The sequence below is a fragment of the Monodelphis domestica genome, chromosome 7 (assembly GCF_027887165.1).
Source record: "Monodelphis domestica isolate mMonDom1 chromosome 7, mMonDom1.pri, whole genome shotgun sequence".
Taxonomy (NCBI): Eukaryota; Metazoa; Chordata; class Mammalia; order Didelphimorphia; family Didelphidae; genus Monodelphis; species Monodelphis domestica.
Genome location: NC_077233.1, coordinates 129,299,973 through 129,327,942, shown reverse-complemented (window position 1 = coordinate 129,327,942; position 27,970 = coordinate 129,299,973). Strand labels below are relative to the sequence as shown.

General features: G+C 36.7%; 1 protein-coding gene across 1 annotated transcript in view; it reads right to left on the bottom strand.

The window, feature by feature from the left end:
- GLIS3 (GLIS family zinc finger 3) overlaps positions 1-27,970 on the bottom strand; it is a 601,540-nt gene that overhangs the window by 47,174 nt on the left and 526,396 nt on the right. The window contains exon 9 of the mRNA XM_056805458.1: positions 3,635-3,810. Within this exon, the coding sequence (XP_056661436.1) occupies positions 3,635-3,810 (176 nt within the window). The remainder of the gene's footprint in view (positions 1-3,634; positions 3,811-27,970) is intronic.

The window sequence follows — 27,970 nt, the reverse complement described above, 5'->3', positions numbered from 1 at the left end:
AATCTGTACATGACCCAAAGGAATATTCCTTCAGTCTTTGCATGGAGTTAAAATTCCCTCCTCATCCACCCAGGTCTTTTTTTTTTTAATTTTTTAAGCACAAAGCAATGATTAGTATTCTTTTTAAACTAAATGTGAATCATTCTTCTGTGGCCATTACATATTTAAAGAAATGGACTGAAATGAGTAAAAAGAATGTATCAGGCTCAAAGCTGGACCCCTGCTGAAAGCTAAGCTGACCAGCAGTTTTCAAAAATTCAGGGGCAATGGGGCATCACAGATTGGGAGTGTGTAGTCCTGGGTCCAAGTCCTGGCTCTGATGTTGATTTACTTTGTGACCTCATATAAAGTCATATCCTTTTTCTCAAATTTCCTTATCTGCAAAATGACAAAATTGGACACAATTTTTAAGAGCTTTTGTAGTTTTTAAATTAATCTTGACTGTCATTTTACTGGTTTCTTCCATATAATCACAGAAGAACTGAATGGAAAAACAACAATTGCGTTCTGGCCTCGAAGAACTCATTGGGTGAAGAAACTTAATGGTATATATATATATATATATGAATCTTTTTGAAATGTGCATTTCATCAAACACTTCTTTAAAAAGCTATTAATGGAACATCAGCTTGACTTGGTTTCTAAATCAGTCACCATTAATGTAGATTCTCTCTCAAAGGTGACTTCATACCTTACATTCAGCCAGACAATTTATGTTCCCCTTTGCCTTGGTTCCTCCATTTTAAAAATGGTAATAGCATTTCTTCTTGACCTCTATCTACTGTGGAGAACTCTGAAGACATCTGAGTCAGATGCCATCAGAAGACTGAGATGATGATCAATTAAATCACAAACTCCTTGAAAGACACACTTAACAAGAACACATGGATGTTATCAGATTACCATCAGTGGCACTGATTGGACACAATGGGATTTCATTAAGACATAGTTACAAGCTATTGTTATGACCTTGCTAAACAACCTTGAGTCTGCCACTTAAGCATTGGGAACATCAGTTTCCTTGTCTATCAAATGAGGGGATTATACTAGTTGATCTCTAAATTTCCTTTTGTCTCTAGATTCTGGGATTACTGATATCAAACAAGACATAAAATGGGGCTAACTTCTTGCCAAAAATATTTGCCATTGTCATGGAAGTGGTCCTATTCAGAGATCAAATGAAGATATTTCCCTTACAGATAGTGACTTAATTCAATTATTCTTGCCTATAGAGGTCTTGGGACATCAATGCACAAATGGGAAAAAAAAACATATTCCTCAAGAAGTTACTATATGCCATATAGTAGGCTAAATGATAGATACACAACCAAAAAAGGAACAACAGTTCCTGTTCTCAAATAGCCTCCATTTTAAGGAGAGAGACAACATACAGAGTAGGACTCGCCGGGGGATCACTTTAATCTGGAAGTTACAGGGATTGTAAATGGGGCCATAAGGGGACCTACTCCAACCAGGATCAATAACGGAATTGGATCATGGTTTCTGGCTCTAGACCTGGAGGGTGAGAGGGAAGAAGAAAAGACACTTGAGCAATGGTGAGGCGTTTGTACAAGAGGTGACTGGAGAGGAGAGGATGATTAAGACCCAGGATGCAAAAAAGATTTCCTTAGTAAAATTTACAAACACTCAAAAAAGAATGGCTTATAAATACAAACAGAGAAAAAATGGTAAAGAATGTTTATTGCCTAGCCAGAGGACAGCAAACTATGGCCCCTGGGCTGAATCTGGGCCCCAAACAAATGTCAACTTGTCTCATAGGCTGAGTTTTCTGATTTGTGACCTAGATGATGCCATGCCACTGATTTAGAACATCAGAACATAAATATCTTAGAAGGGTACTACAGCTGTGGTCATAATTGAACAGAAAGAAGAGAATGGGCAGATTGTAATTGGTCACATGCTCAATGATCTCAAATTTCTCTAACACACACACACACACACACACACACACACAACCTTATCTTTTTAACACCAATATTCAGGGAATGCTTATGCAGCAAAACTATAGAATAACAAAAATTCCAATGAATCAAAATTTAAGGTGATTTGAAGGAAAATGAAGACACTAGTGATTGGACCTGACAAGACTGCAATCTATAACCTAGAGTGGTCTAGAACCAAAAGTATCCTGATATTAAATGAGATAAGGAATATGAAGCATTTGCAAACTGTAAAGTGCTATACAGATGCCAGCTATTATTATCAATCTTGCTTTTATTATTATCGTAATTATGATTAACCTAGAATCAATCACCAGACCTCTAGATGATTTCATTCCCTGAGCCTTCTACTGCATTGCTGTTGAGCTCAAGCAATGATTACAGAGTAATACAAGGGTGTTCTTTTAAATGTTTAACAACTATGTTCTACATGGAAATGTAAACATATATACACATATATATTACCCACACTTATAAGTTTAATTTATATTATCAACTTTTTTTAAGTACAGGCAATCAACAAAGCAATAAATCAAGCCCTGATTTATGAAGATTACCAATTTCTGAAGTGTAAATGCTCACACTAACAATTTAGCAACTAACTAGGTAACAAAATCAGATTAGAGCTGGTTGGAAATCAGATTCCCTGATAAACATTCTTGTATTCTTTCTAATTATTTAATTAAAAATGATAGATGCTACAAAAAAAAATCTTTATACCTCTTAATAAACCTCCATTATGATTTAAGACAGGTCATTCAAGTAAGAGGTGGAACCACAAATTAAAATGAATTTGATGTGTTGATCATAGGACTGTAGATTAAAAGCTGGGAAATCTCAGGATAGCTAGTCCAACAGCTCCATTTTAGAGTTGAGGAAAATGAAGGCCAGAGATGTTAAGGAATTGTTTAAGATCACATAAGTAGTCAGTGTCAGAGGTGGAATTTGAACCCTGCTCCTCATACTTGTCAATTGATGCTCTTTGTACCATACCTCAGGACCTCCATCTGACCCATGATAAAGTGAGTGGAAGTTAAAGCTGGCCAAGCTTGGACACTGCTCTTTAGAAGTAGGTAGGGAGAAGAATCCACAAAGGAATTCTCTACCCTGTTCTGCATTGATTGTGGAAGATTATTGTCATTCTTCTTTGCAGAGATGGTGCTGATAAGATGCTGGGGTCCAGCTTGAATCTTCACCCTCTCCCTGAACCTACTTCCCCATAAACTTTGTTCTGCTTGCAGAGCCAAGCATCTTTGTGACTACCAAGGTTTACACTACTCTTTTCCAGGCTACAGGGTCTAATTCTGCTTTAGAGGTAGCAGGTGTCCTGTAATGTATTTTGTTTTCCTCTCTGTCTTTTGGAAGCAGACTGTAATTATACATGAATGGAGATTGTGATGGGAGAACCCTAGGGGAAAGGGGGCTGGAGGATCCTAGACTTGCAGCCTGGATTCTCTCGGTTCTGCAAAATGAACTATTTGTGAGGATCAGAAATGAGGCCATCTTATTTTTCAAGTCTGCAAAATGCAGATGGATTCCATGGCTTATTTTATTTTTATACATTTCATTGCAGAGAAGGGCCATAAGAAACCAAGACAGAACCTTCTTTACCAATTTGAATGGATTTTAAAAAATCAAGATATTAAAATTTTCTATTATATTTTTCCCCTTACCATGGACATGGATGCCATTTGGTTGAAAAGAAGAACTTGTTACTGGCTGGTATGACTTCAAGTGTGATCCTGCTGGCTGCTGAACATGGGAAGGTGGTGGTCTCTGCATGACTGTAGTGGTGGCTGGCATTCTCCGGGGGCTGATATGGTGAGGAGATGGAGCAGAAGGGGCAAACCTAGGGAAACGATCAGATAAAAATAGAAGCAACATAAGATGACTGAAGCAAAGGTTAAAATTTTTAAAAATCTAAGAGCTTTTAAGGCAATGTTAATGGATCACAAACCATGATTTATGAAACAGAATGACAATATACTCTTAAACAAGTGAACCTTTTTACTCGTTTCTCATCCATTCATTCCCTCTCCTGAACCCCTAGCTTCTCATTTCACTTGCATCTTAACTATGATTAATAAACAAACCAGAAAAGGAGAGGGAAAAAAAACCCAAATACTGGTTACATGTGGGTTTGTTAAGTCTTTCAAACTTCATTTCCAACATTTGGAAGTTGGCGAAACTCAGAACACATTTTTGCCAGGCCCCCTTTTTCTGCTAATTTTTAAATCCTTTTATATTTTAAGGGAAATTTAATCCATATGTTTCTGATTCATTTACACTTAGCTCATCAAAATTTTGTTTTGTAAGACACATGTGATGTCCAAGAAGTGTTATGGGGCTTTGGTATGATGGTCTAATCCTTTCTCTTCAAACAATGCATTTCCCTTTGCCAAGAGTAAATTGACTTAAACCTCAAAAGGGTCAAGTATGGTTTGAAATGCAGAGCCCCAGAGGCTGAAGTGGGTTCAGTGCCTGGCATAAAGCATTCTCTTGGCTCAAACAGAAACAGGATGGGAAAGCATCTTTTGCTACTATTTATGCCAATCATGTTCATACCAAAGGGTAGTTTTTAGGGGGAAAGGAGGGCAGGAATGTTGGTAATAATAACTCATTACCTAGCACTTAGGATTTACAATGTACTTTCAACAGCTGCATAAGGTAGATAACATAAATGTTATCATTAATTTATAGAGGAGGAAACAGGTTCAGAGAGTTTGTGTCTTATTATGGTCACACAACTAGTAAGTACAAGGAATAAGAGGCCCAGTCATGACTCAAGTATCCTGTATTTTTCTACTCTACTCCTGGCAATTAAACATGGCTATTTTTCAAAGCAATACAGAATACATAAGATGGATATATATATATATATATATATATATATATATATATTTGTAATTCCAGAGTCAGAAAATGATAATGATAAATGGTAAAATGACAAATGTTGGGGAGGACATGGAAAAATGGGGACACTAATATGTTTTTGATGGAATTATAAATTGATCTAACCATTTTGGGGAACAATCTGGAATTATACTCAAAGAGTTATAAAACTGTATGGCTTTTGACCCAGCAACATCAGTATTAGGTTTATTTCCTAAGGTGATCAAGGGAAAAGGAAAAGAAAATATATGCTCTAAAATATTCATAGCAAGCTCTTTTTGTGGTGGCAAAGAACTGGAAATCAGAGGGATATCCATCAATTGGGGAATGGCTGAACAAGTTGTGGTATATGATTGTCATGGAATACTATTGAGTCACAAGAAATGACAACAAGATGAGCACACACACACACACACAAAACAACAATAACAACAACCAGAGAAAGATTTATATGATGCGATGCAAAGTAAAGTGAATAGAAACAAGAGAACATTTTTGTCAGCAAGGCATGAAATTCATAATGGAAAAGGATATTCACTGCTATCTAAGGGGCAGAATCTGAATACAAATTGAAACATACCATTCTTCATTTTATTTCCTCCATAAATTTTTCTCTAGTGTAAGCAACATGTGTCTTGTTTCATAACATGAAGAACAGGTAAATCTGGGGAGGGTGGTGAGAGAACATGGATTGTAAAATTTCAGAAAATTAATATTAAAAATGTTTCTGAAATTGAAGAGAAGATATATTTTTAGGTCAGTATAATAGCTGAGAATATGCAGGATTGATATGGTGTCTTAAGGTTTGCAAAGCCCTTTATCTCGTTTGAGACTTACAACAGCCCTGTGTAAGTAGGTGCTATCATTGCCCACATTTTACAGAAAGACACATAGAGGCAGAATGACTTTTGGTGATCACACAATTAAGTGTCAGATGTAATATCTGAACTAAGGTCTTCCTAGATCCCAATTACATACACTATTCACTGTGCCACTTAGCCAGCCATCCATGGAACATTTATAAAGAGGTCTTCTCTCTACAATGGCACATAATCAGAGTTTGAAGACATTTTGACACTCCTGGTGGCTTGGGCATTAATGAGCATCCATCTGGGGGCATTAGTCATAACACTATTCCCAGTTCATATTTAGCTTTGGTCTCTGCTTGTTTGTGAATAGGAAGGTAGAGGAAGGAAATAGATATAGGCTAGTGGTCACCAGTCCTCTGGCCAAGCCATAGATAGCTCAATAAGTGCTTTAGACTCTGCTCTCTTGAGCCTTTTCAGAGATATTTCTAATCCAACTAAAGACCTGAGGAGACCTAAATTTGGGTGTCAAACTGGGAAAAAGAATCAATGCCATTTGGTAATCTGGACTTGGCTTCCCTTTCCTCCTACATTTTCTTTTCTTGAACAACTGTGGAAGGCAGTGTGCTGGTGCCTTCATCACAAAGATAAGAAAGGGCACAGTCCTTAGGCATACAGATTACTGAATGGAGAGTAGGCAGGAATATAACACCTATGAAAATAAGTCTAAGTCAAGGAAAAAAGGGAGAGGGGAACTGGATCAATCCAGATAAGGAATTCTAGGAAATAGAGGAATGTTAGGGTCAGGGAAGATGAGATAGTGTATGGCACAAAGTAGGCATTTAAGAAATGCTAGTTGACAGACCACTGACCAGGAGAGAGAGAAAACCCGAGCTGAATCATGAAAAAAGAGGATTTAAACATCTGGGAGGAGTGGATGTGTGATGAGTTTGGGGGATTAAGAAAGGACTATATTCCAGATATTGGGGGTGGAGTGTGTAGCTTTCACAGTATATGCAATGAGGCTGGAGATGGCAAGATGAAACTAGAGGACAACTAACAATGCAGTCCGTCCAGATTGTAGAATCTATAATAAGGAATAATGTGAAATAAATCTGGAAAGGATGGAGTCAGAATATGAAAGACCCTAAATGCTAGGCTGAGAAATTTGCATTTAATTCTCTAGGATTTAAGAAGCTAGACTTCTGAGCAAGAGAGTGATGTGTTTTGGGAAGACTATTTTAATAGCTTTGAGGAATATAGACAAAACAGAGGAGAGTTTAGAAATAGAGGGATCCAGTTTGGAGACTAATAGTCCAAATAATCCTAAAAGATGAAAAATTCACCTGACATAAAATTTAGGGTTTCTAAATAAGAATAAATTATGATAAATCCTAATAAATTGAGCAAGTGCTTAATTTATTAATTCAGTAATTATAATATTAATATGTTGAGAGAATACATTGGTTCCCCAAAATTAATATTTTCCTAGACAGTGGTTATAGGTTTAGCAAAAGTATAGATTAGTAAGTTACCAACTTTTCAACTGATTGTTGTTCCATCCTCTAAGTATAAGCTATGAAATTCAAATTCTTATAACAAGGCAAATGATTTCTCTGTCTTTTAAAGTCCACATATGACAAAAGGATGACTCTCCAAACTGATATTTCCTCCCCTCTTCTCGCCTTTCCTCTCTTCTCCATCTTCTCTTCTGAAGCAGTTTAGGTAAGACTATGTAAAAAATTATTTTGATCTTTTTACTGGGATGTAATAGATGTGTTAAGAAACAATGAAAAGACAGGGAAGAAGGTTGAACTAGAAGACTTGAAAGGCCCTTTACAGCTCTTAAGAGTGAGATTCCAGTGGACAGAGGGCAGTAGTTATTAAAGTAAAATAGTTGAATTAAGCCATCTGGTTTACTGATGGTTTTCATTTCTACTTCTTTAAAAGAAAACATTAATTGAAAATCTCTTGCCAGGTAAATATTTTCTTTAGGAGCCTATTATTGTTTCAATAGAATTTACCCTGAGAAGAAGTGTTGAAATACTTAGGTAAACAAATACAGGGCTTACACTGAGAATCATCTGCATGGATATTTCTAAGACCTTCCCCAAGTCCTCCTTCAAAGCTTCATCATGGCAAGGAGGTGAACTGTGGAGTTTGACGGTTACAGGTAATACAAAAATCATTTCATACAGACTGACTTTGATTGTGAGGAAAGAGACTCATCACCAGGCCACTGGCCAGTAGGTGACAAATTCTTTGGCCATAGCAATCAATCAAACAGAAAAAGGGGAAATGGTCCTTTTTCTTAGGTTACTTCCTTTGCTTCCACAATGGTGGTGGTGACAGAAAAGAGAGTAGAGATTAACATGAATTAATTATTCACTTAATGGTTGCTACACTAAGTGTGGGGTATTTGTCCAATGACTGGTGAAATAATATACTATTGGAAGAAGTGAACTACATCAATATTGAAATGCTTGTAATAAAAGAAACAAAAGGAAGTTGCAGCTAAATGGATGGATGACTCACAAGTCTCCTTTAGAGAGGCAAATAAATAAAAAAAAAGTTATTGTAGTTTCAGTGTATGTCCAAAGGCAATGTGAAATATCATTTTATGAAACACTTGGTTGGTTTCATCTCACATCATTCATGATGAATGTAATAAGCAAAATAAGGACCATGAAAATTAATGCAGCTTGGGTACCAAAATTTGCTATAGAAGGGGAAATGGAAGGAAAATGTTACAAAGAATTTAGCAAGATCTTCCCAGCCGAATCAATGTATTCCTTGATATACACATGCTGATGACTTGAATGCTAAGGTAGACACAAGAGAAGATGGTGAAAAATATGTTTTAAAATATGGTTTAAGGTTAAGAATATTAAGAAGTCTCATACCTATTTGGAACTTTAAGATTATATATTACAGTTAGGGGCAGTTGGTTTGCACAGGGAAATGAGCACCAGGCCTAGAGTTAGGAAGAGCTGAGTTCAAATTTGACCTAAGACACTTAATAGCTTTGTGACTCTGACCAAGTTACTTCACCCTGTTTGCCTTGGTTTCCTCATCTGAAAAATGAGCTGAAGAAGGAAATGGCAGACTTCTCTAGTATCTTTTGCCAAGAAAATCCCAAATGCAGTCATAAAGAATAAGGCACAGATGAAATTACTGGATAGCAGCAACATATTTAGAGTTTGAAGTACAACCTTCACAATTTTCCTATGGGGGAAAAACATGCTATAGCTTGGGGAAGTTATAAGATTTGCTTCTCTTCACATAGATATGAACACAAGTATTCCTGACTCCAAGTCCAGGCATGGTAAATACAAATTAACATCATATCCAAAGAAATTTCCTTTATCAAAACAGACATAAAACTATTGGTTATTGGTCAAAGTGGTAATATCAAAATCAGATATTTTTATGCAGACAGATCATTGAAAAGATAGAGCAAAAATCAATATCAAATTAGAAGAAGGCTTAAAGATGAGGAAATGTTTCATAAGACTAAAAACTACCACTTGATCTGTCAAAACTCTCAGTCCTGAAAAATATCAAGTGGAGAAAGTCCAAGATGTCTTTCATTAATAATGCTTGCTTCAAGAATCTAACACATAGGGGGCAGCTGGGTAGCTCAATGGATTTAGAACCAGGCCTAGAGATGGGAGGTCCTAGGTTCAAATCTGGCCTCAGACACTTCCTAGCTGTGTGACCCTGGGCAAGTCACTTAACCCCCATTGCCTAGCCCTTACCACTCTTCTGCCTTGGAGCCAATACACAATATTGACTCCAAGACAGAAGGTAAGGGTTAAAAAAAAAAAAGAATCTAACATGTAAAAAACTTGCCACAGTGAGGAGCCCCAAAGAACCAAAAATCATCTCAGCCAGCAAATACTCAATTTAGCCAAGAGTTATAGCTAAGGGCAACATTGGCTAAGAATACAAATACATTTGTGTAGCATGGGAGGATTCTGGAATCCAGAGTCATACATAGTAGCAGAGTCCAGGACCTGTCTGGAATAGTGCTCCAGGTTCAATATAGTTTTATTTGTTGAATTCTCAGTGATTAAGGGAACTTGTATTTGTAGTTATAGGAAGTTGTTGTCTGTTGGTTCAAAGGATAGCAGTCTTCTGGCATATAATTCTAGCTACCTGATAATTTTTTAAGGTATCTGGTAGATGCTAAATTTTGTATTTTTTGTCTTTTCTGTAATTTCTAGTAGCATTTAGCCTTAATTCATCACTCTCTATCACCCAATATATCCAAAGTCACATGTTAACATTTCTCCTCTACCCATCCCCATACTACTCTACCATATCCATATACCCAATTCAAACCCTCATCACTTCTTGACTAGATTATCACAACAGTCTTTTAATTGGTCTTATTTCAAATCTCTTCCCACAAGAGTCCATCCTATATACTACTGCTAAAGTGATTTTCATTAAGTACAATTATAATCATGTCATTCTGCAACTCATTAAATGTCACTTTGGTATTGATACCTCTAGGATGAAATACTGTCTTTTAAATTTAGTTCTTAAAACCCCTCATATCCTGGTTCTAACCAGGTTTCCAGAGTCATTGTATGTTTTCCTACATTCTGTGATGTAGCCAAATGGCTTGTCTCTATGTGTTTTTTTTCAGTGGCAGTTTTCCTTTCCTAAAACGAATTCCCACTTCACTTTACAGAATGAATGCCCTTTTCTTCAAGAAGGAGCTCAAAGACTGTATTTTACACGTCGACTTTCTTGATCTCCCAACTGCTTGGAGCTTTCTTGAATTATCTTTTGCTGATAAGGAAGGCAAGAAATCATAAAATTCACTTTGGAAAGATTTCTATCAAACATTAAAACTAAACAAAAAATTTGCAGCCAAAAAGATAAGCTTTGATACTAATATAATCCTCATACTTTCTTCAATTATATACTCATTCATTCAACAAACATTTAGCAAGCACCTACAGTGTTCAAAGAACTTGGAAGGTGGTGGGGAAAATGCAAGTTTAGATACATCCTGATTCCTGTCCTCCTAGAGTTTACAAGTAGTCATGGAATAAACCACCCAGAGCTATCATCATAATATACCACAGTATACAAAGGGCTATGTTAAGTCTGGGAGAAAGGCTGACTGGGAAGAACATCTAATCTTTCCTGGAGAAGGTGGCCTCAGAGCTGGGCTTCAAAGGATTGGAAGGAATTTACCAGACAAAAAAGGGAAAGGGAAGTCCATTCTAAGTAAAAGGAATAAGGAGATTAAAGGCATGCAGGTAGAAAAGTGATTGAAGTTTTTGAAAAAAAAAAGACTAAAGTAATATGAGATATCTGGAAATGGAGGGTTATAGCACGTTTGCAGAATGTCAGGTAAAGGAGGCTTTTACTCAATAGGCATTTTTGAGCAATGATGATAAACATGATCTCTGAATAAGAAAGATTATAATGGTAAACAAATGAGTCATTATATAATTCAGATTCACTCTGCTAGGTTCATGCCCAGAAGCTAGAGAATGGACTCAAGAATCTCTGAAGTTCTTTTCAGGCTAATTATTCTGCAAAAGATGATTCCATGATGCAATAACCTCCATTTATCCCTTTTTTCCCCCAGCTGCTAATCTGCATGCTTTAGTGTTTATTATTATTAACTTTACAAGGCTTACACTTTACAAGGCTTAATTTGCTCCCACTTACTGTCTTCTTCCTTGGTCTCTTTATGATTTTGAAACAATAGATCACTGTTATATAAATATACAAACCACTGAGACCAGCAAAATCCTTGCTTACAGGAAACAGACTGCATTGAAGGAAAACAAACATAAAATCCAGGCTGTCACCCTCCACTCACTTAGTGTAGTTGGAATAACCTTACCATGAGCTAGAATAGATCTGCCAAAAATTCAGGAACCAGGTTTCAAATACAGAGGGACAGAAAATACAATTAGCAAAAGAATATTCTCCTTAAGGATATACCTGATTTTCAGCTTTCTTTAGTGTTTTTTTCTACTCAACTTCCCTTCCCTCCCCAGTTCCCCCACATAAACCCATCCTTAACTTTACACTATGAAACAAGGAAAAGCTTTGTGCCAGTTTACAAGACTTGGGTAAGGATAGCAGATAGCAAAGAGGATGGAACAGAGGGAACTACCACCTTGGGCTACATTCATCAACATTATTGAAGTTTTGGGACAGGTAGCTGGCTCTGTGGATAGAGAGCCAGACCTGGAAATGAGAGATCCTGGTTTCAAATGTGACCTCAGAAATTCCCTAGATCTGTGATCCTGGCTAAATCAATTAACCCTTTCTGCTTTATATTCTTCTGCCTTGAAACCAATACTTAGTAGTGATTCTAAGACAGAGAATAAAGGGCTTAGGGGGGAAGGGGGGAAACCACCACAGAAGTTTCCCAGAGTGACTTTCATAGGCTTATTGAACAGTAGATCATTAAAGGATTCTGAGTAAGTGAAAGTGATCTTTCCTTCCTTAAAGTCATCTTTTTTCTTTATCATTGACTTTTCACCATCATCTTCACTTCCTGGAGAGATGATGGATTTGTTTTAATTGTAGGTCTTCAAGCAGGGATCAATGAATATTTGTTGAAAATGTCCTACTAGAGACTCCTTTTGAGCATAGGTTGGACTGGATGGTCTATCAGGTCCCTTTCAACCCTAAAATGGGATGATTCTGTTAAATCTGTGACATTTCTTTTTTATATAATTTTATTCAAAGATATTTTATTTTCCCAGTTACATGTAATGACAATTTTCAGTATACATTTTCTGAAATTATAAGATCCAAATTGTCTCCCTCCCTCGCCTCTCCTATCTCAAAGATGGTCAGCAATTTGTTTTGAGTTATACGTGTATTGTCATTTAAAACAATCTTCCACATTGATCATTGTTGTAAGAGAATATTCATATTGTATTGTCATGTAAAACAATCTTCCACATTGATCATTGTTGTAAGAGAATATTCATATAAAACCAAGACTCCAAAATAACACCATCAATAAAAGAATATGAAAGATGATATGCTTTGATCTGCATCTGACTCCAATAATTCTTTCTCTGAAGGTATACAGCATTCTTTGTTATAAGTCTTTAGAATTGTCCCAGTTCATTGTATCACTGAGAGTAGCTGACTTTCAGAGTTGATCATAGCATAATATTGCTGTTTCTGTGTGCAATGTTCTGCTTCTGCCCATTTCACTCTACATCAGTTCACGAAGGTCTTTTCAGCTCTTTCTGAAATTATCCTTCTTATTATTTCCTATATAGCACAATAATATTCCATCACCAACATATACCACAATTTGTTCATCCATTCCCTAGTTGATGGACATCCCCTCAATTTCTCATTCTTTGTCACCACAAAAAGAACTGCTATAAATCTTTTTGTATAAGTAGGCCCTTTTCCATTTTTTATCTCTACTGGATCAAAGGGTATGAACAGTTTTACAGCCCTTTGGGCACAGTTCCAAATTGCCCTCCAGAATTGTTGGATTAGTTCAATCTATAATATTTCTATAGGCTTTTTATAGACATTTCTATAGTTTCAGGGTAAAGAAGACCTTAATTCAAGTCTCCATTGGGACATATCCTGGCTGTGTGCCCTTTAAACAAATCAGCACAGTGCCTGGCACATAGTGAGCATTTAATAAATGCTTGTTCAATTATTGATGTCTTAGTGTCCTAAGAAACTCTCTAAGACTAAATTGTAGGCTAGATACAATGAAGAGGGAGCTTTTTTCATCAGTGAAATCTTTCTCTTTATCCCTGTCTAGGGCTTGCAAAATTATTATCTCTGATCCTTAGGTCAAACCAATAGGTATTATAGGTATTGCAATCTCCATATTTGTTGTTCAATTATTTTCAGTTGCATATAACTCTTTGTAATCCCATTTGTGGTTTGTTTATAAGATATTGGAGATGAGGAAACTGAGACAAACAGCATTAAATGATTTGCTCAGGGTCACACTACTAGTAAGTGTCTGAGACATAACTAGTAAGTGTCTTAAGCCAGATTGAAATCAAAAGATGAATCTTCCTGACTCTGGGCCAGGCATCTATCCATTGTGCCACTTAGCTGCACAAACTCCATAAGCAAATTGAGGTATAAAGGGTTTAAGTGACTTGTCCATGGTCACATAGCTACTAAGTGTCTGAGATAGGATTAGAATTCAAGTCTCTCTTATTCCAAATCAAAAGCTTAATCCATAAAGCCATGTTTTCTTAAGTAATACTTTTCTAGTCTCTCTCCATTTTCTTTTCACATGCTTCTTTGTATTGATGTCTCTACTCCTTTCTGCAGAGCTAGTCAAGTTACTTCCCTTTCTAAGCTTAAGTTTCCTCATTTATAAAATGAAGTTAAATTAGAATATTCTTAAGAACCCTTCCAATACTAAATCCTCTGATTGTATGACTCTACTGGACTGGAATCTCCTTTAAGGTTCTTGAGAATTAGGTCTCTTATATTGCTCATCTTTCTCTCCTGTGAACCCAGCATGGCACTTTGCTGTAACAGCTGCTAAATAAATGTTTCTTATGCTGACTTTGATTCAACTTGAAAGATTGTTACCATTGAACTTTCAAATGTAGTAACACAGGCCAGTGACAAGCATTTTCACCAAAACCAACCACTCACTGTGCTGCACTGATTTCCAAAGGAATATGCACGATTTCATTGAAAAGGCAATGTGATGGTGGAAAGGACATGGGACATAGAACCAGGAGAGACAGTAATGAGTTAAAAAGAAAACTAGTTCTAGTATTAGAAGACCTGAATTCAAATCTCACCTCTGTCCCTTATTTTCCATGTGACCTTGAACAAATTCACTTCCCTGGGCCTCGTTGTTGGCGATGGAATTCTATTTACTTAGAACATGAGGTTTAAATTAGATGGTTGCTAAGGTTTCTTCCAGCTCCAAGTTCTATCACAAGGGTCTGAATCCTAGCTTTTCCTTTTATGGGCTGGGTGATCATGCCTCTTGAGTTGTTTCGACTTCTTACTAGTGAGAACTAACTCTATCTAGATGCCTTGTATATCCCCTCCCTATATACCTCTCTCTACTCCTCACCTGCACTTTACCCACTGCCAATTTTCCATTTCTTACTATGGGAACAATAATGAAATGAACATTAACATTCTGGGACAGGACAAGTCAATCAATTGTTTTATGACTTTGCTGACCCCTCCCCTCTGTGTTTTATCAGTCCCTATTAAAATGTAAGGTCCTTGAGAGCAGGAACCTTCTCACTTTTGTATTTGTAGCCTCTCTTTGGCTCAGTGCCTTGCACATAGTTGTTGATGGGAAAAATTATTTTTCCTCCATTTATTTTCTGAGTATTTTTTTCCTTTTCTATAAAATAGGAATCATTGTACTTACACTTCTTGTTCTGAGGATAATGCTTTGCAAATTTTAAAAATGTTGTTTAAGTATGAGTTATTATTCTTATCCTCAAGTGAAGAATACATAGAAATTGGATTGAGTTCCAATCCAAGCTGCAAAGAGGATTAGGGAAAAGAGAAGACCCATGGAGGGGGAGGAGAAGATTAAAACAACAATGACAACAACAACAAGATTATTCAAAGTAAAAAAAGATGAGATTTTTTTTTTTTACTGTGATTTCAAAGCAACCACAGACTCTCAGTCAGAGGGGACTTTTAAAGGTCATTTAGATTTAAGGAAGCTCTTCAGGTATGGTAAGGTTGTCACAAAGAAGGTGGACAGCAATCAGTCTTTCTCTATTTTTCCCCAGGCCAAGACCAAAAGAAATGGGCTTAAATTGTGGCATGAGAGATTAAGCATACTGTAGGAGGAGTTTCTTGACAGTGAGAATTATTAAATGTTGGAATGAGTTGCCAGGGGAGATGATGGAATGTCCTTCTCTGGAATCTTTAAAAATAGATTCTCACATAGATTGGAAACATCCGGATGATTGACTGAATTGTTCACTTTTTGTCTTGATGTCTGACATCACATATGCATAGCCTCTGGCTATGTCCCCAGTCATTACTTTCTCCAATAGAGGGTGGGCAGAGGAAGGAGGAAGTGGTAAAACTCAAGCTAGTCAAATTAACTTTGCTTAACAGTTCTGATAAGATATGACCTTTTTTAAGTCTTTAAAACCTATTTAAAATATTATTATTGTCATCTTCACCATCACTCATAAATTCTTATTCCAAAGCCTCATCATAGCAAGCAGATAATTCTGGATTCTAAAAGGCTATATCCATGGAACATAAGCTTTGGCAGAATTTTCTATAATAGAAAGATAAGTACGGTCCCAGTGACAGAGTATATACTATATGAAGTATATACCTGCCTGAAATAGAAAGGTTTCGGTATTGATTTCTTTAATCACAATAACCCACAATGCACAGAACCCTAAATGGCCCTCACTTTTAGGTGGCCCTTTCCCCCTTGCAGTAATAGAATGATGGAAAAGGTGAAAGAGACATCCATAAATATTAACACAATTAGAGGTACTCTAAACATGAACTTTTTGTCCAATGAACAGTGAGCTTCCATTTTATTGGGAAGAAATAAAGTAAATCATAATAAGGAAAACTAGAAGACAAAAAAAGAAATAGAAGCTAGATGGGATGATTCAAATTTATTCTTTGGAAAGCTCAAAACAGGAGTCAGCAGAATTTGTTTCATTGTGCACATAAAAATAATAAGGAACATCATTTCATAGGATATTTTTTTATCTTTTTTATAGTGCTTATGGTGAGTAGAAGTAAAAAGACAACCAAGAAGATGTAGTTGCAGTTTATGTACCAATTTCTGGTGCAGAATACGAAGAGGGAAAGACACTATGAACAAACTAACAAGGTCCTCCAAACCAAGTCAACTTCAGTACTTTATGACAACAGTGTAAAAGCTGACACAGGGAAAGATGGTGAAAAATGTTATGAAATATGGTTCATCCTTAAAGAATTAAAAAGACCAAAGGTGTGTTGTCTAGTCATGTTATATCAATATAGCATCAATTATGTTCTTTCAGAAAAATCATGGTCCATGACAGACTTAAAAAAAGAATTCATTAAAAATAAGATTGATAGACTAAATGTGTCTGGTTACTGCTATGGATATCATGAGAAGTAGTCAGGCCTTTAACTCTTTGGACACCGTGGTGAAAACCAATATTAAATAAGAAAAAAAGCTAAAGTTGAGAAAAAATGGAAATAATTTAGCAGCTTTAACCTGATACATTCAAGGGAACACTAAGGCCTTAGAAAACTTTTCATCCTGGAAGCTCACTCCAGCCTTAGAATTTATACATTGGAAGCACCTTTGATCCCTTTGGTCTGTCCCTCCAATAAGATGGTCCTTCTCCCAGAACCTTCATTTATGGAAAACCCTCAGGTCAGATATGATTTCATTCCTCCCCAGACTGCATGTTACTCCAGATTATTTCTACCATGTTCCCTTGTTAGTTCTCTCCTTATTATTTCCTGAGAAAAGTTTGCAGGAGACCCAACTGAGTCAGTCATCCCAAGAACATGCAAAGATAAAACTGGTTAGAAGGACAACAAATAGATGGAGGATTACAGAGACTTGTCAGTCTTTTCAAAACAGTTTTTTTTTTCATTAGTGAAAGAAAAATACACACTATATCTGGACCTTATCACTTCCCAAAGACAAAGTAGTTAATAGCCACTGGACCAGACCAGGGGATACCCTGATGAAATCCATGCTGGAAAAGTCATAACCTTGAAAGCCCTGTGAACTCTCTTATAAGGAATCTCAGTGAGGGGAATATAATAGAAGAAAAGAAGGACAATCACACATGATAATAATGCCTCCAAAACAATACCAAGAAAATGCCATTAATTACTGACATATGTCCACGTTCTAAATTTCAATAAATTATTTATGAGAATGATCAGTGTATGTTTCACACACATCCTAGATGAAAATATGAGAAGCGAATAAGTAAGTCTCATAGACAAGTCTTCATAGCAGACTACATATGTGTAGTCACATGGTTGAATAAAGGGTACAGAGAAGACATGATCCTGGTGCATTTTTGTTGTTGTTTTGGTTCAACAGAATTAAATGCAGCCTTAGAAGCTCTCTGTATTCTGAAGAGAAATCTGATGCACATGTTTAGATCTTAGACTTCTTGACAAATGCAACCATAATGATAAATCTGTTCAATGACATTATTATCCATATAAATAAGACATAAAACAGGAAGTGTGCTCATCAAAGACGTTTGTCGTCATTGAAGATTTCTTAGGCAGGGTCCAAATAGAAGAGGTATTTCCTAGGAATGGTAAGGCCTTCTAAATGTTCATGTTTGCAGATGATACTGTGCCGATTACATAAAGCCCCAGGACATTTCAGGACTCCTCAGTGAAAACTATGATTCCTCAAAAAAGACCATCAAAAAAACTAAATGGATTTTTAAAAAATGCTTATTGTTTTGATTATGATATATTGTTACATGACCTGTCAACTGAGTTAATATATCAACAGGCATTTGAGACAAGGACTGATGGATAGACTGAAGACCATGGGGATGGCTTGCACTTTAGAAAATGTATAGTGATTTAAGTGATCCTAAACTTTCCCAGGGCAAAGATTCACATTTTCAGCAGAAATATTCTCTCAGAAAAGATCTGTTTGTAAATATTGAAGCACCATAGTTTCTGAGAAACTAAAATTGTGAATGGCCTAAGAGTAATGGAGATATACCTAGTGAGCACAGATAAGCTACTGCAAATTCCAAATAATGAGCTATAGTCACGAAGTGGTTATCATGGAGGAAAGGCATAAGGCAAAAAAAGTGGGTTAGTCATTGGTTATAAGTAAGAGATAATGTATATGAACAGCTTTTGTACTCCACTGGTACTTTCCAAATAGGAAAAGGGAAAGAGAAAGGACTCCAGCATGCTCTTCTGGTTTTGATCTAGCAAGATATATGTCTAGAAATTATATAGGGTAGAAGGTATACATAAGTCATCATCTGCTCTAATGGAGGGAGTTCTCATATCAAAAAAATCATAGATTCATTGAGATATTGAAGTATTTTTATCATATGAAAGTAATTTTAATTTTCTTGACCTTGGCTTACCAAAATACTTAAGAGATTTATGGTTAGAACACTGATATAGAACCTTAAAATTAAAAGCACTTATACAGCCTTAAAAGTAAATATATTGAAGTTATATGGAATAGACACAGAAGACCTAGAAGCCCTGTCTTTAACATTTTTACTAGCTTAGTTGATGTGGGTATATGGATTAAGTTATTTTTTCCTCCATGTCCTCACCAGCAAAATGCAGGTATTAGAACTATATAACTTGCAGGATTATCAATGTGAGGAAAGTTAAGGGGCACTTATCATATCCTACAAATGGTAGTACTTGTTATTACTATTTTGAATATTCAAATTTAAAAATTAAGGAGAAAAAAAAGAAAGAAAAAGGGAAGCCATCTGTAAACTTGAAAGCACCATACTATAAAACAGTTTTCCTCCTTTAATAATTTTGAATAAAGAAGTCCATTGAGCAGTACTGGACCAAATTGAGCCATTCCTATGGGGAAAACAAAACAAAACTAAGAAGCATGGAGGGCTCACTGTTTAGACATGGTACTGGATTTCTATCACTTTTAGGATTTCTTATTTCTATAGTCATAAAAGTCTTCTAAGAATTTCAAAGTGTTTGGAAGAGACTTTGAGGTCCACATAGTATAATCTGTACCTAAACAATAATCTACTCTATACTATAAGTCTGTGATGGTGAACCTAAGTTATGTGTGCCAGAGATAGCACACTTAGACCTCCCTGTGGGCATGCATGTCAAGGACCCAGTGCCCCAAGGACTTACTTATTGCTTATAGTTCTTCCCTTTGGGGTCAAACAGAACAAATCCAATTCATTTTCTATAAAATATTCCTTCACATCCTTGATGACAGCTATCCTGTCCCCAAGTCTTCTCTTCTCCAAGTTAAGCATCCCCAGTTCTTCAGCTGATTCTCCTGTGGTATTAACTGAAGGTCTTCAATTATGCTGATTTCTCTCCTTTCAAGACTTCAGTTTATTGATCTCCATCTTTGAAAATGGTGTCCAGAACTACACAATATATTACAGATGAGAACCTGATGTGTGTAGTATACCATGGAACTTTTAGTTGCATGTTTCTAAATCCATCCCTCTCATAGCCCAAGATCACATTCTTCTTTTTCTAGTTGGCTGCCACATCACTGCTAACTCATTTTGATCTTGCAGTTCACTAAAACTCCCAGATGATTATTTTTTCCCCAGATTATTTTTTAGACAAATTTCTAACTATGCTTCTCCCACCTTGTACTTGTCAAGTTGATTTTTTAACCTGATTGTAGCATTTTACATTTATTACCAAATTTTCTAATCATTTAGGTAGCACGGATGATATAGTCCTCTCTGCATCCTAGTGGTTTTTATCCAGAAGTGCTCCAATTTTTAAAAGTTTCTTTTATTAAAAACATTTTTGAAACCCTTACCATCTTAGAATCAATACTGTGTATTGGCTCCAAGCCAGAAGAGTGGTAAGAGCTAGGCAATGAGGGTTAAGTGACTTGCTCAGGATCACACAGCTAAGAAGTGTCTGAGATCGAATTTGAACCCAGGACCTCCTGTCTCTAAGCCTGGTTCTCAATCCACTAAGCCACCCAGCTGTAGCCTAAAAGTCTCTTTTAAAAGGAAACATCAAGAACTTGACATATTACAAATATGGTCTGCTTGAAGGATAATAGAGTAGTACTATTTTCCTTGTTATACTCAATATATCTCTTAACAAAGCCCAAGTTGGTATTATTATATATTTTTAAATCAAGTCACATTTCCATACAGAATCTTTGTAAATGAACTGACTCTAAAGTCAGAGGACTTGTGCTCTTTCAAATCTTACATTTGACATTACTATCTATGTGACATTGGATAAGTCTCTTCACCTTTTTTTTAAGAATGTTTCTTCTCGTCTTGTCTTCTCTGCTCTCCTCTGCTCTCCTCTGCTCTCCTCTGCTCTCCTCTGCTCTCCTCTCCTCTGCTCTCCTCTCCTCTCCTCTCCTCTCCTCTCCTCTCCTCTCCTCTCCTCTCCTCTCCTCTCCTCTCCTGTCCTGTCCTGTCCTGTCCTGTCCTGTCCTGTCCTGTCCTCTCCTCTGCTCTGCTCTTCTCTTCCACTTCTCTTGTCCTCTTATAAACTCTTACCTTCCATTGCAATAAGGGCTGGGCAAAAGTGACTTGCCCACTATCACACAGCTAGAAAGTATCTGAGGTCAAATTTGAACCTAGGACCTATCATCTCTAGGCCTAGCTTTCAATCTATTGAGCCACCTAGCTGCCCTCTTGAGTGTTTCTTAATCTATAAAATGGGGGAAAAATAATTCTGCTATTTCCAGTTTGCTATGAGAAAAGTACTTACATATATAGTAAAGATTAAAGATGTCCATTATTACTATTTAATATGGTACAAAAATTGCTAGCTATCATGAAAAGGTAAGAAAAAAATTGAAGCAATAAACTTAGTCAAAAGGGAAACAAAATTGGTACTGGCTAAGAGACAGAAAGGAGGATCAGTGGAATAGACTTGGCGTAAATGATCTCAGCAAGACAGTTTATGACAAACCCAAAGATACCAGCTTTTGGGACAAAAATCCATTATTTGATAAAAACTGCTGGGAAAATTGGAAGACAGTGTGGTAGAGACTAGGTTTGGATCAATACCTCACACCCTACACCAAGATAAATTCAGAATGGGTGAATGACTTGAACATAAAGAAGGAAACTATAAATAAATTAGGTGAACACAGAATAGTATACCTGTTAGACCTTTGGGAAGAGAAAGGTTTTAAAACCAAGTAAGACTTAGAAAGAGTCACAAAATGTAAAATAAATAATTTTGACTACATCAAATTAAAAAGTTTTTGTACAAACAAAACCAATGTAACTAAAATCAGAAGGGTAGCAACAAATTGGGAAACAATATTCATAAAAACCTCTGACAAAGGTTTAATTACTCAAATTTACAAAGAGCTAAATCAATTGTACAAAAAACCAAGCCATTCTCCAATTGATAAATGGGCAAGGGACATGAACAGGCAGTTCTCAGCCAAAGAAATCAAAGCTATTAATAAGCACATGAAAAAGTGTTCTACATCTCTTATAATCAGAGAGATGCAAATCAAAACAACTCTGAGGTATCACCTCACACCTAGGAGATTGGCTAACATAACAGCTATGGAAAGTAATGCATGCTGGAGGGGATGTGGCAAAGTAGGGACACTAATTCATTGCTGGTGGAGTTGTGAATTGATCCAACCATTCTGGAGGGCAATTTGGACCTACGCCCAAAGGGCAATAAAAGACTGTCTGCCCTTTGATCCAGCCATAGCACTACTGGGCTTGTACCCCAAAGAGATAAGGAAAAAGACTTGTACAAGAATATTCATAGCTGCACTCTTTGTGGTGGCCAAAAATTGGAAAATGAGGGGATGCCCTTCAAGTGGAGAATGGCTGAACAAATTGTGGTATATGTTGGTGATGGAATACTATTGTGCTAAAAGGAATAATAAAGTGGAGGAATTCCATGGAGACTGGAACAACCTCCGGGAAGTGATGCAGAGCAAAAGGAGCAGAACCAGGAAAACATTGTACACAGAGACTGATACATTGTGGTACAATCGAAGGTGATGGTCTTCTCCATTAGTGGCAATGCAATGTCCCTGAACAATCTGCAGGGATCTAGGAGAAAAGCACTATCTACAAGCAGAGGACAAACTGTGGGAATAAAAACACCGAGGAAAAGCAACTGCTTGACTACAGAGGTGGAGGGGATATGACTGAGGAGAGACTCTAAATGAACACCCTAATGCAAATACCAACAACATGGAAATGGGTTTGAATCAAGAACACATGTGATACCCAGTGGAATTGTGTGTCGGCTGTGGGAGAGTTGGAGGGAGGGGGGGAGGGAAGAAAAGAAAATGATCTTTGTTTCCAATGAATAATGTTTGGAAACGACCAAATAAAAATTAAAAAAAAAAGGGAAACAAAATTATCATTTTTAGAGATGATATGATAGTTTTACTTAACTATATATTTTATTTAAAAAAAATTAATGTCTTCATCAAAGATGCAGGATATAAAAAGTTCATATAAACAACCAGCATTTCTTTATATTGCTGAGGAAGCAGTATTTAATTTTTGAAAATTCCATTTAAAAAATACAGAAGTATAAAATACCTGGGAGTTTACTTGCTAGGACACACTATCCAATACTTTTTACTTAATACAGATCTATGTAACTGAAAAAATACTAATTGTTCATGGGTAGACTGAGCCAATAAAACTATAAATGACAACAATATCTAAGTTAATTTACTTATCCTGTACCATGTTAATCAAATTACCATAGGATTACTTTACAGAGAATTCATTGACTGAGGAGCCAAGACAGCAAAAGCATGGGCAGCAGCTCAGCTGAACTCTTCCCAACATTCCCCTCCAACCAACTTTAAAATAAAACCTCAAATTGAATTCTGGAGTGGCAGAGTCAACAAAAGGTTGAGGTGAGACATTCTTCCTTCCCAAGACAACTTGGGAGTTTGGCAGGAGAGGTCTGTGACACCAGGGTGGGAGCCAGCTCAGAGTCCAGCAGTAGGAAGCAACAGTATCAGGGGGAAAAAAAAGCCTTGAAAGAAGCTGCAACAGCAGCAGCAGCAGCTTTGGGAACTCTCAGCTCAGAGTTCAAAAAGGAGTAGACAACTGGTCAGAAAGAGATTACAGAGGATCCTTTGCTGAAACTAGGCGCAAGGCCTTTTTGCATTGCCTGTACAGTTTTGGGTCACACTTCCAGGGTGAAGAGGAGCATGAGGGCTTGCAGCTGAAGGGAAACAAGGGCTCTGGTCCTCATTCTATGGTCAAGAGGAGTGATAGCACTTGCATCTACAGGAGAGCAGGGGCTCTCCATTCCAGTTCCAGAGCAAAGAAGAATGCCAGAATCAGTACATTGTGCCATCAAGCTAGAAGCAGTGACGTGATTGATAGCAATAGAGGAAGAAAAGAATTCCTAAATAAAAATAAAGAGTTTCAGAACTAAGCCAAAGATCTGGTTCAACCAGGAGTTGTAGAAGTTGAGGAGAAACACAATTCAGAGCCACCATAAAGAGTAACAAAACAATACCTTGACATCAAAAGTCCTGTGAGCCATGGAGGATATGAAAGTCTGGGAAACACATTAGATGGGAATGCCACCTCATATAAGATTCTAACTCTGCATAGGTCTCTTGGGAGGGTAGAAACCTATGTCTAGATAAGGCTACTTAACTCTGTTAACAAGTTCTTTCTCCTTGGGGGAGCCCTTACTCTGGGTAGTATTTTAAGGCAGGAGGTCCATAGAAGGAAATGGTTGATGCTCCTCAAACCCCATATTCCTCATGAGAAGTCATAGAGGTTATTGTTATATGTCGAGCAGACTATATATTTTCAAATAACTTTTTACCTTTTGTTTTTCTGAGTTTGACAAACACTATCCAAAATGAATATTTCCATTTATAAAGAACAGAAAAAGGACTGCACAGAATCCACAATAGATAACTCCATTTTCTGGCTGCTTATAAACCCTTGCTTAAAATCCTTCTCTCTAAGAAGACTTTCTCATTTCTCTTTAATGCTAATGCTTTCCCTCTGCAGATCATCTACAATTTACCCTGTATGTATTTTGTATATACAGAGTTGTTTGCATGTTGTTTCTCCCATTAAACTGTGAGCTCTTCAGACAAGGGATTCTTGCCTTTCTTTGCACCCCCAAGTACTTAGCACTGTGCTTAATGCTTAAAAGATTCTTTTCCACTGTTTTCTTTTTAAAAGAATATAACAAATTAAACACAATGGTTCCAACCTTGTCCTGCTCAGTCTCTTAACCTTTGTTTGGACTATAGCTACATAATGAGTCATTCATTTACAGACATAGACCAAGGATGAATTTGTTTTATTTGAGTACGTTTATTTGTAAAGAGGGAGTTTTTGTTGTTTGTTTTGTGGAAGAATCTAGGGAGGGAGAAGAGGACTAATGATAGTGATAACAAAAGAGAGAGAGAGAGAGAGAGAGAGAGAGAGAGAGAGAGAGAGAGAGAGAGAGAGAGGAGAGGAGAGGAGAGAGAGAGAGAGAGAGAGAGAGAGAGAGAGAGGGAGGGAGGGAGGAAGGAAGGAAGGAAAGAAGGAAGGAAGGAAGGAAGGAAGGAAGGAAGGAAGGAAGGAAGGAAGGAAGGAAGGAAGGAAGGAAGGAAGGAAGGAAGGAAGGAAGGAAGGAAGGAAGGAAGGAAGAAAGAAAGAAAGAAAGAAAGAAAGAAAGAAAGAAAGAAAGAAAGAAAGAAAGAAAGAAAGAAAGAAAGAAAGAAAGAAAGAAAGAAACGAAGAAAGCTGATCTAAGAAGAGAACAGAAAGAGGTTCAGAGATCTGCAATTGGAAGGTATTGTGGGTAAGGTGAGGGCCCACTGGACAAGGAAGGGGAATTGCCTTGGCTGTTGAGGGACTTCCATGGGATTTTCTTTTTGCCTTTTCTTTTTGGTTAAATAGTATTTATTTTATCATTAATGTGTCATCAGCTCCAATGACTTATATCAGCCTGAGCCAAGGGCTTTTTTCTTTTGTTTTGGAAATCTAGACAGTACCCAAATTTTGTTTGGAAAATCTAGACAATACCCAAATCTAGATGTTCTCAGAGGCAAACCTGGGTTGGATAAAGATCAACTAAATTTAGAAATTCCTGAGAGAAACTTTGAGTAGGGTTATAAGCCAAACAATATGATTATTAAAAAGTCCTAAAGATTTAAAAGAATATCTGTCCCTAAATTAAATAAATTAAATTAAATTAAATAAATCATTACATTACTGAGAAGAATATACTGTAGGCAACTACCCCCCCCCCCCCCCATTTCTCAGATCAAAACCACTGGCTCCTATAAAGTTTTTTATGCAGCTGATTTTCTGAACAGAAATAGAAATGCAGGACTTTACATTTATTCTCATTAAATTTCACTTATCAGATTCATTCTATTATTTCAGCCTAAAGAAATGCTTTTGGATTCTGATTGTCAGCCAGCATATAAACTATTTCTCTCAGCTTAGTATCATCTTCAATCAACAAACATAACAACCATGTCATCGTATGAGTCACTGATAAAAAATATTTAAAATTTTATGAGGACAAATATCCACTTATACATCACCAAATAGCTTCTTTCATGTTGACAATGACCAATTATCTTTGGGTAGGGTCTTTCAATGTACTCAATTATGTACTCAATTATGCAACCATTTACAGTTTCTGAAAGAAGACCCAAAGATAGTCTTAGGGATTGACCATAGTCATATAATTCTCTTAAAGAAAAATCTATTTTAGTGCTATAATGTTCATAGCAGAATCAAAGTGAAGAGTGAACCTAGAATCAAATTACCTTCAATTAAGGCATTTGGGGTAAAGCAGTTCTTTTTCTGGAACAGTTGGGCTGGGACAGTCTTCTACCTTTGTAAATTCTGCTCATTGGTTTGGCAATGTTGGTGTTTGATCAGTGTGGTTGATAGAATGCCTGCTATCTCCATAGTCCCATGTCTACCATCTTGATTTCTCTCTCTCTTTCCTCTCTACATTTCTAAGAGATGCTTCCTTTTCCAAGATTACTGTAGCAATCCAGACATGTATGAACCTTGGTTATATTTTGGGTGTACTCAAAAACCACTGCTCATTTTTACCAAGCTAAGTTCTATGTCCTTGGTTCAGTACTTAATTAACCTTGTCTAATTGCAACCCATCCCTGAGGCTACTTTCTGGAAGACTGGCCTTGTTTTGCCAATAATAATCAAGTAACATATGTATCAAACAAACTTAGCTGCTTTAAGCCATATGTACTCTAGATTTTGGGCATTAGATCTTAGGATCTAGTACTTCAATCACTCTATGAAGGAACTTTGATGGATGTTCCCCACTTTCCTGTCTCAATTTCTCAAATTGTCCCAAAGTATCTGGTCTTTTTGAAAAACTTTTCATTGCCTCTAATAGATCTTCTATGGCCTTTTTTAGATAATGCAGATTTGCATTATTAGATAACTCTAAGTCTGTTCCTTCCTCTGGCCATGATGTTAAATTTGAATTGTTTCTAGTTTCATCAATGAATTGTTGTTTTTCCTTTTTTGAAAATAATTCTGAGAGAAGAATTTCAGTGTCCTGGAAATCTGGATCATAAAGCCTAATAGCTCTTTTAAATTTTTGCAAACATCTCATAGGTTCTGAAAACCAGGAAGGCATCCATTTTTTTTCAGACTTTCAAAGGTCAGCTGCTGTAAATGGTTTATGTGTTTTAATATGAATTATGCCACTGTCTGGTTGTAGGCTTGTTTGATCTCTTAGTGGCAATATTGGTATTCCCTCTTCAGTCTCATCTGTTTTTTCTTGCTCAGCTATATTGTTATTTTTAGGTATGTCTTGTGTGTTAATATATTTGCTACTTTATTTTTCCTCAGTCAGTTGCTTAATCATTTGCTTTAGTTTTGTCATCTCCTCCCTCATGGCTAAAATCATCACAGCCATTTCATTGTCTTTTGCTTTTCCCCCCATAAATTAGATGCACCATTTTTTAGGGCATAGTATAATTGGATTAAGAAGAATAATGCTCCAGCATATGTGGGAATGAATGAAATCAAGCGATTTACACTTATTTTCAGCCATTGAAAACTTTCATATATGGTTAGCAGAAAATAAATATAATCTGGAATATTGACAAAAAATAAGTTGTAAACCATATAAAAGAAATGTCCAATCAAGGCTAGATAACCCATGGCAAGTAATAGTTTATTTGCCATCTTGTATCTTGAAAAGCCTTTGCAATGGAAAAATGTTTTTTAAATCTGGCCCTTTAAGAGTTACCTCCTCCCTTCAGAAGGAGTGGTTTATTTTGACTGTGGTATTGCTTGGCAGATTAATTGCACTCAACACTGCTCTCAAAAATGGCTGCTTTCCACAATCACACAGGCTTTTGAAATGTATGTAGGCCCAATCTCTCTGAAACTTCTCTGACACCTCCAACTGAGTTTGAATTCCCAAATTCTTGACAAAATATGTTGGAAAACCTAGCTGACTGCCTAAAACTGTAATATTTATAGGGGAAAAGAGTGGGATTGAAGATAAGGGATACTGAAGGTTTTATAACAGGGAATGGAGGAGTTGAAGGGAGAGAGGGAATATGGCTGCTGTTGAGGTAAAGGGAGAGTGAGGCCCCATGCCAAGAGGCTATTTTTGAAAAATGGGATTCCCGAGAAA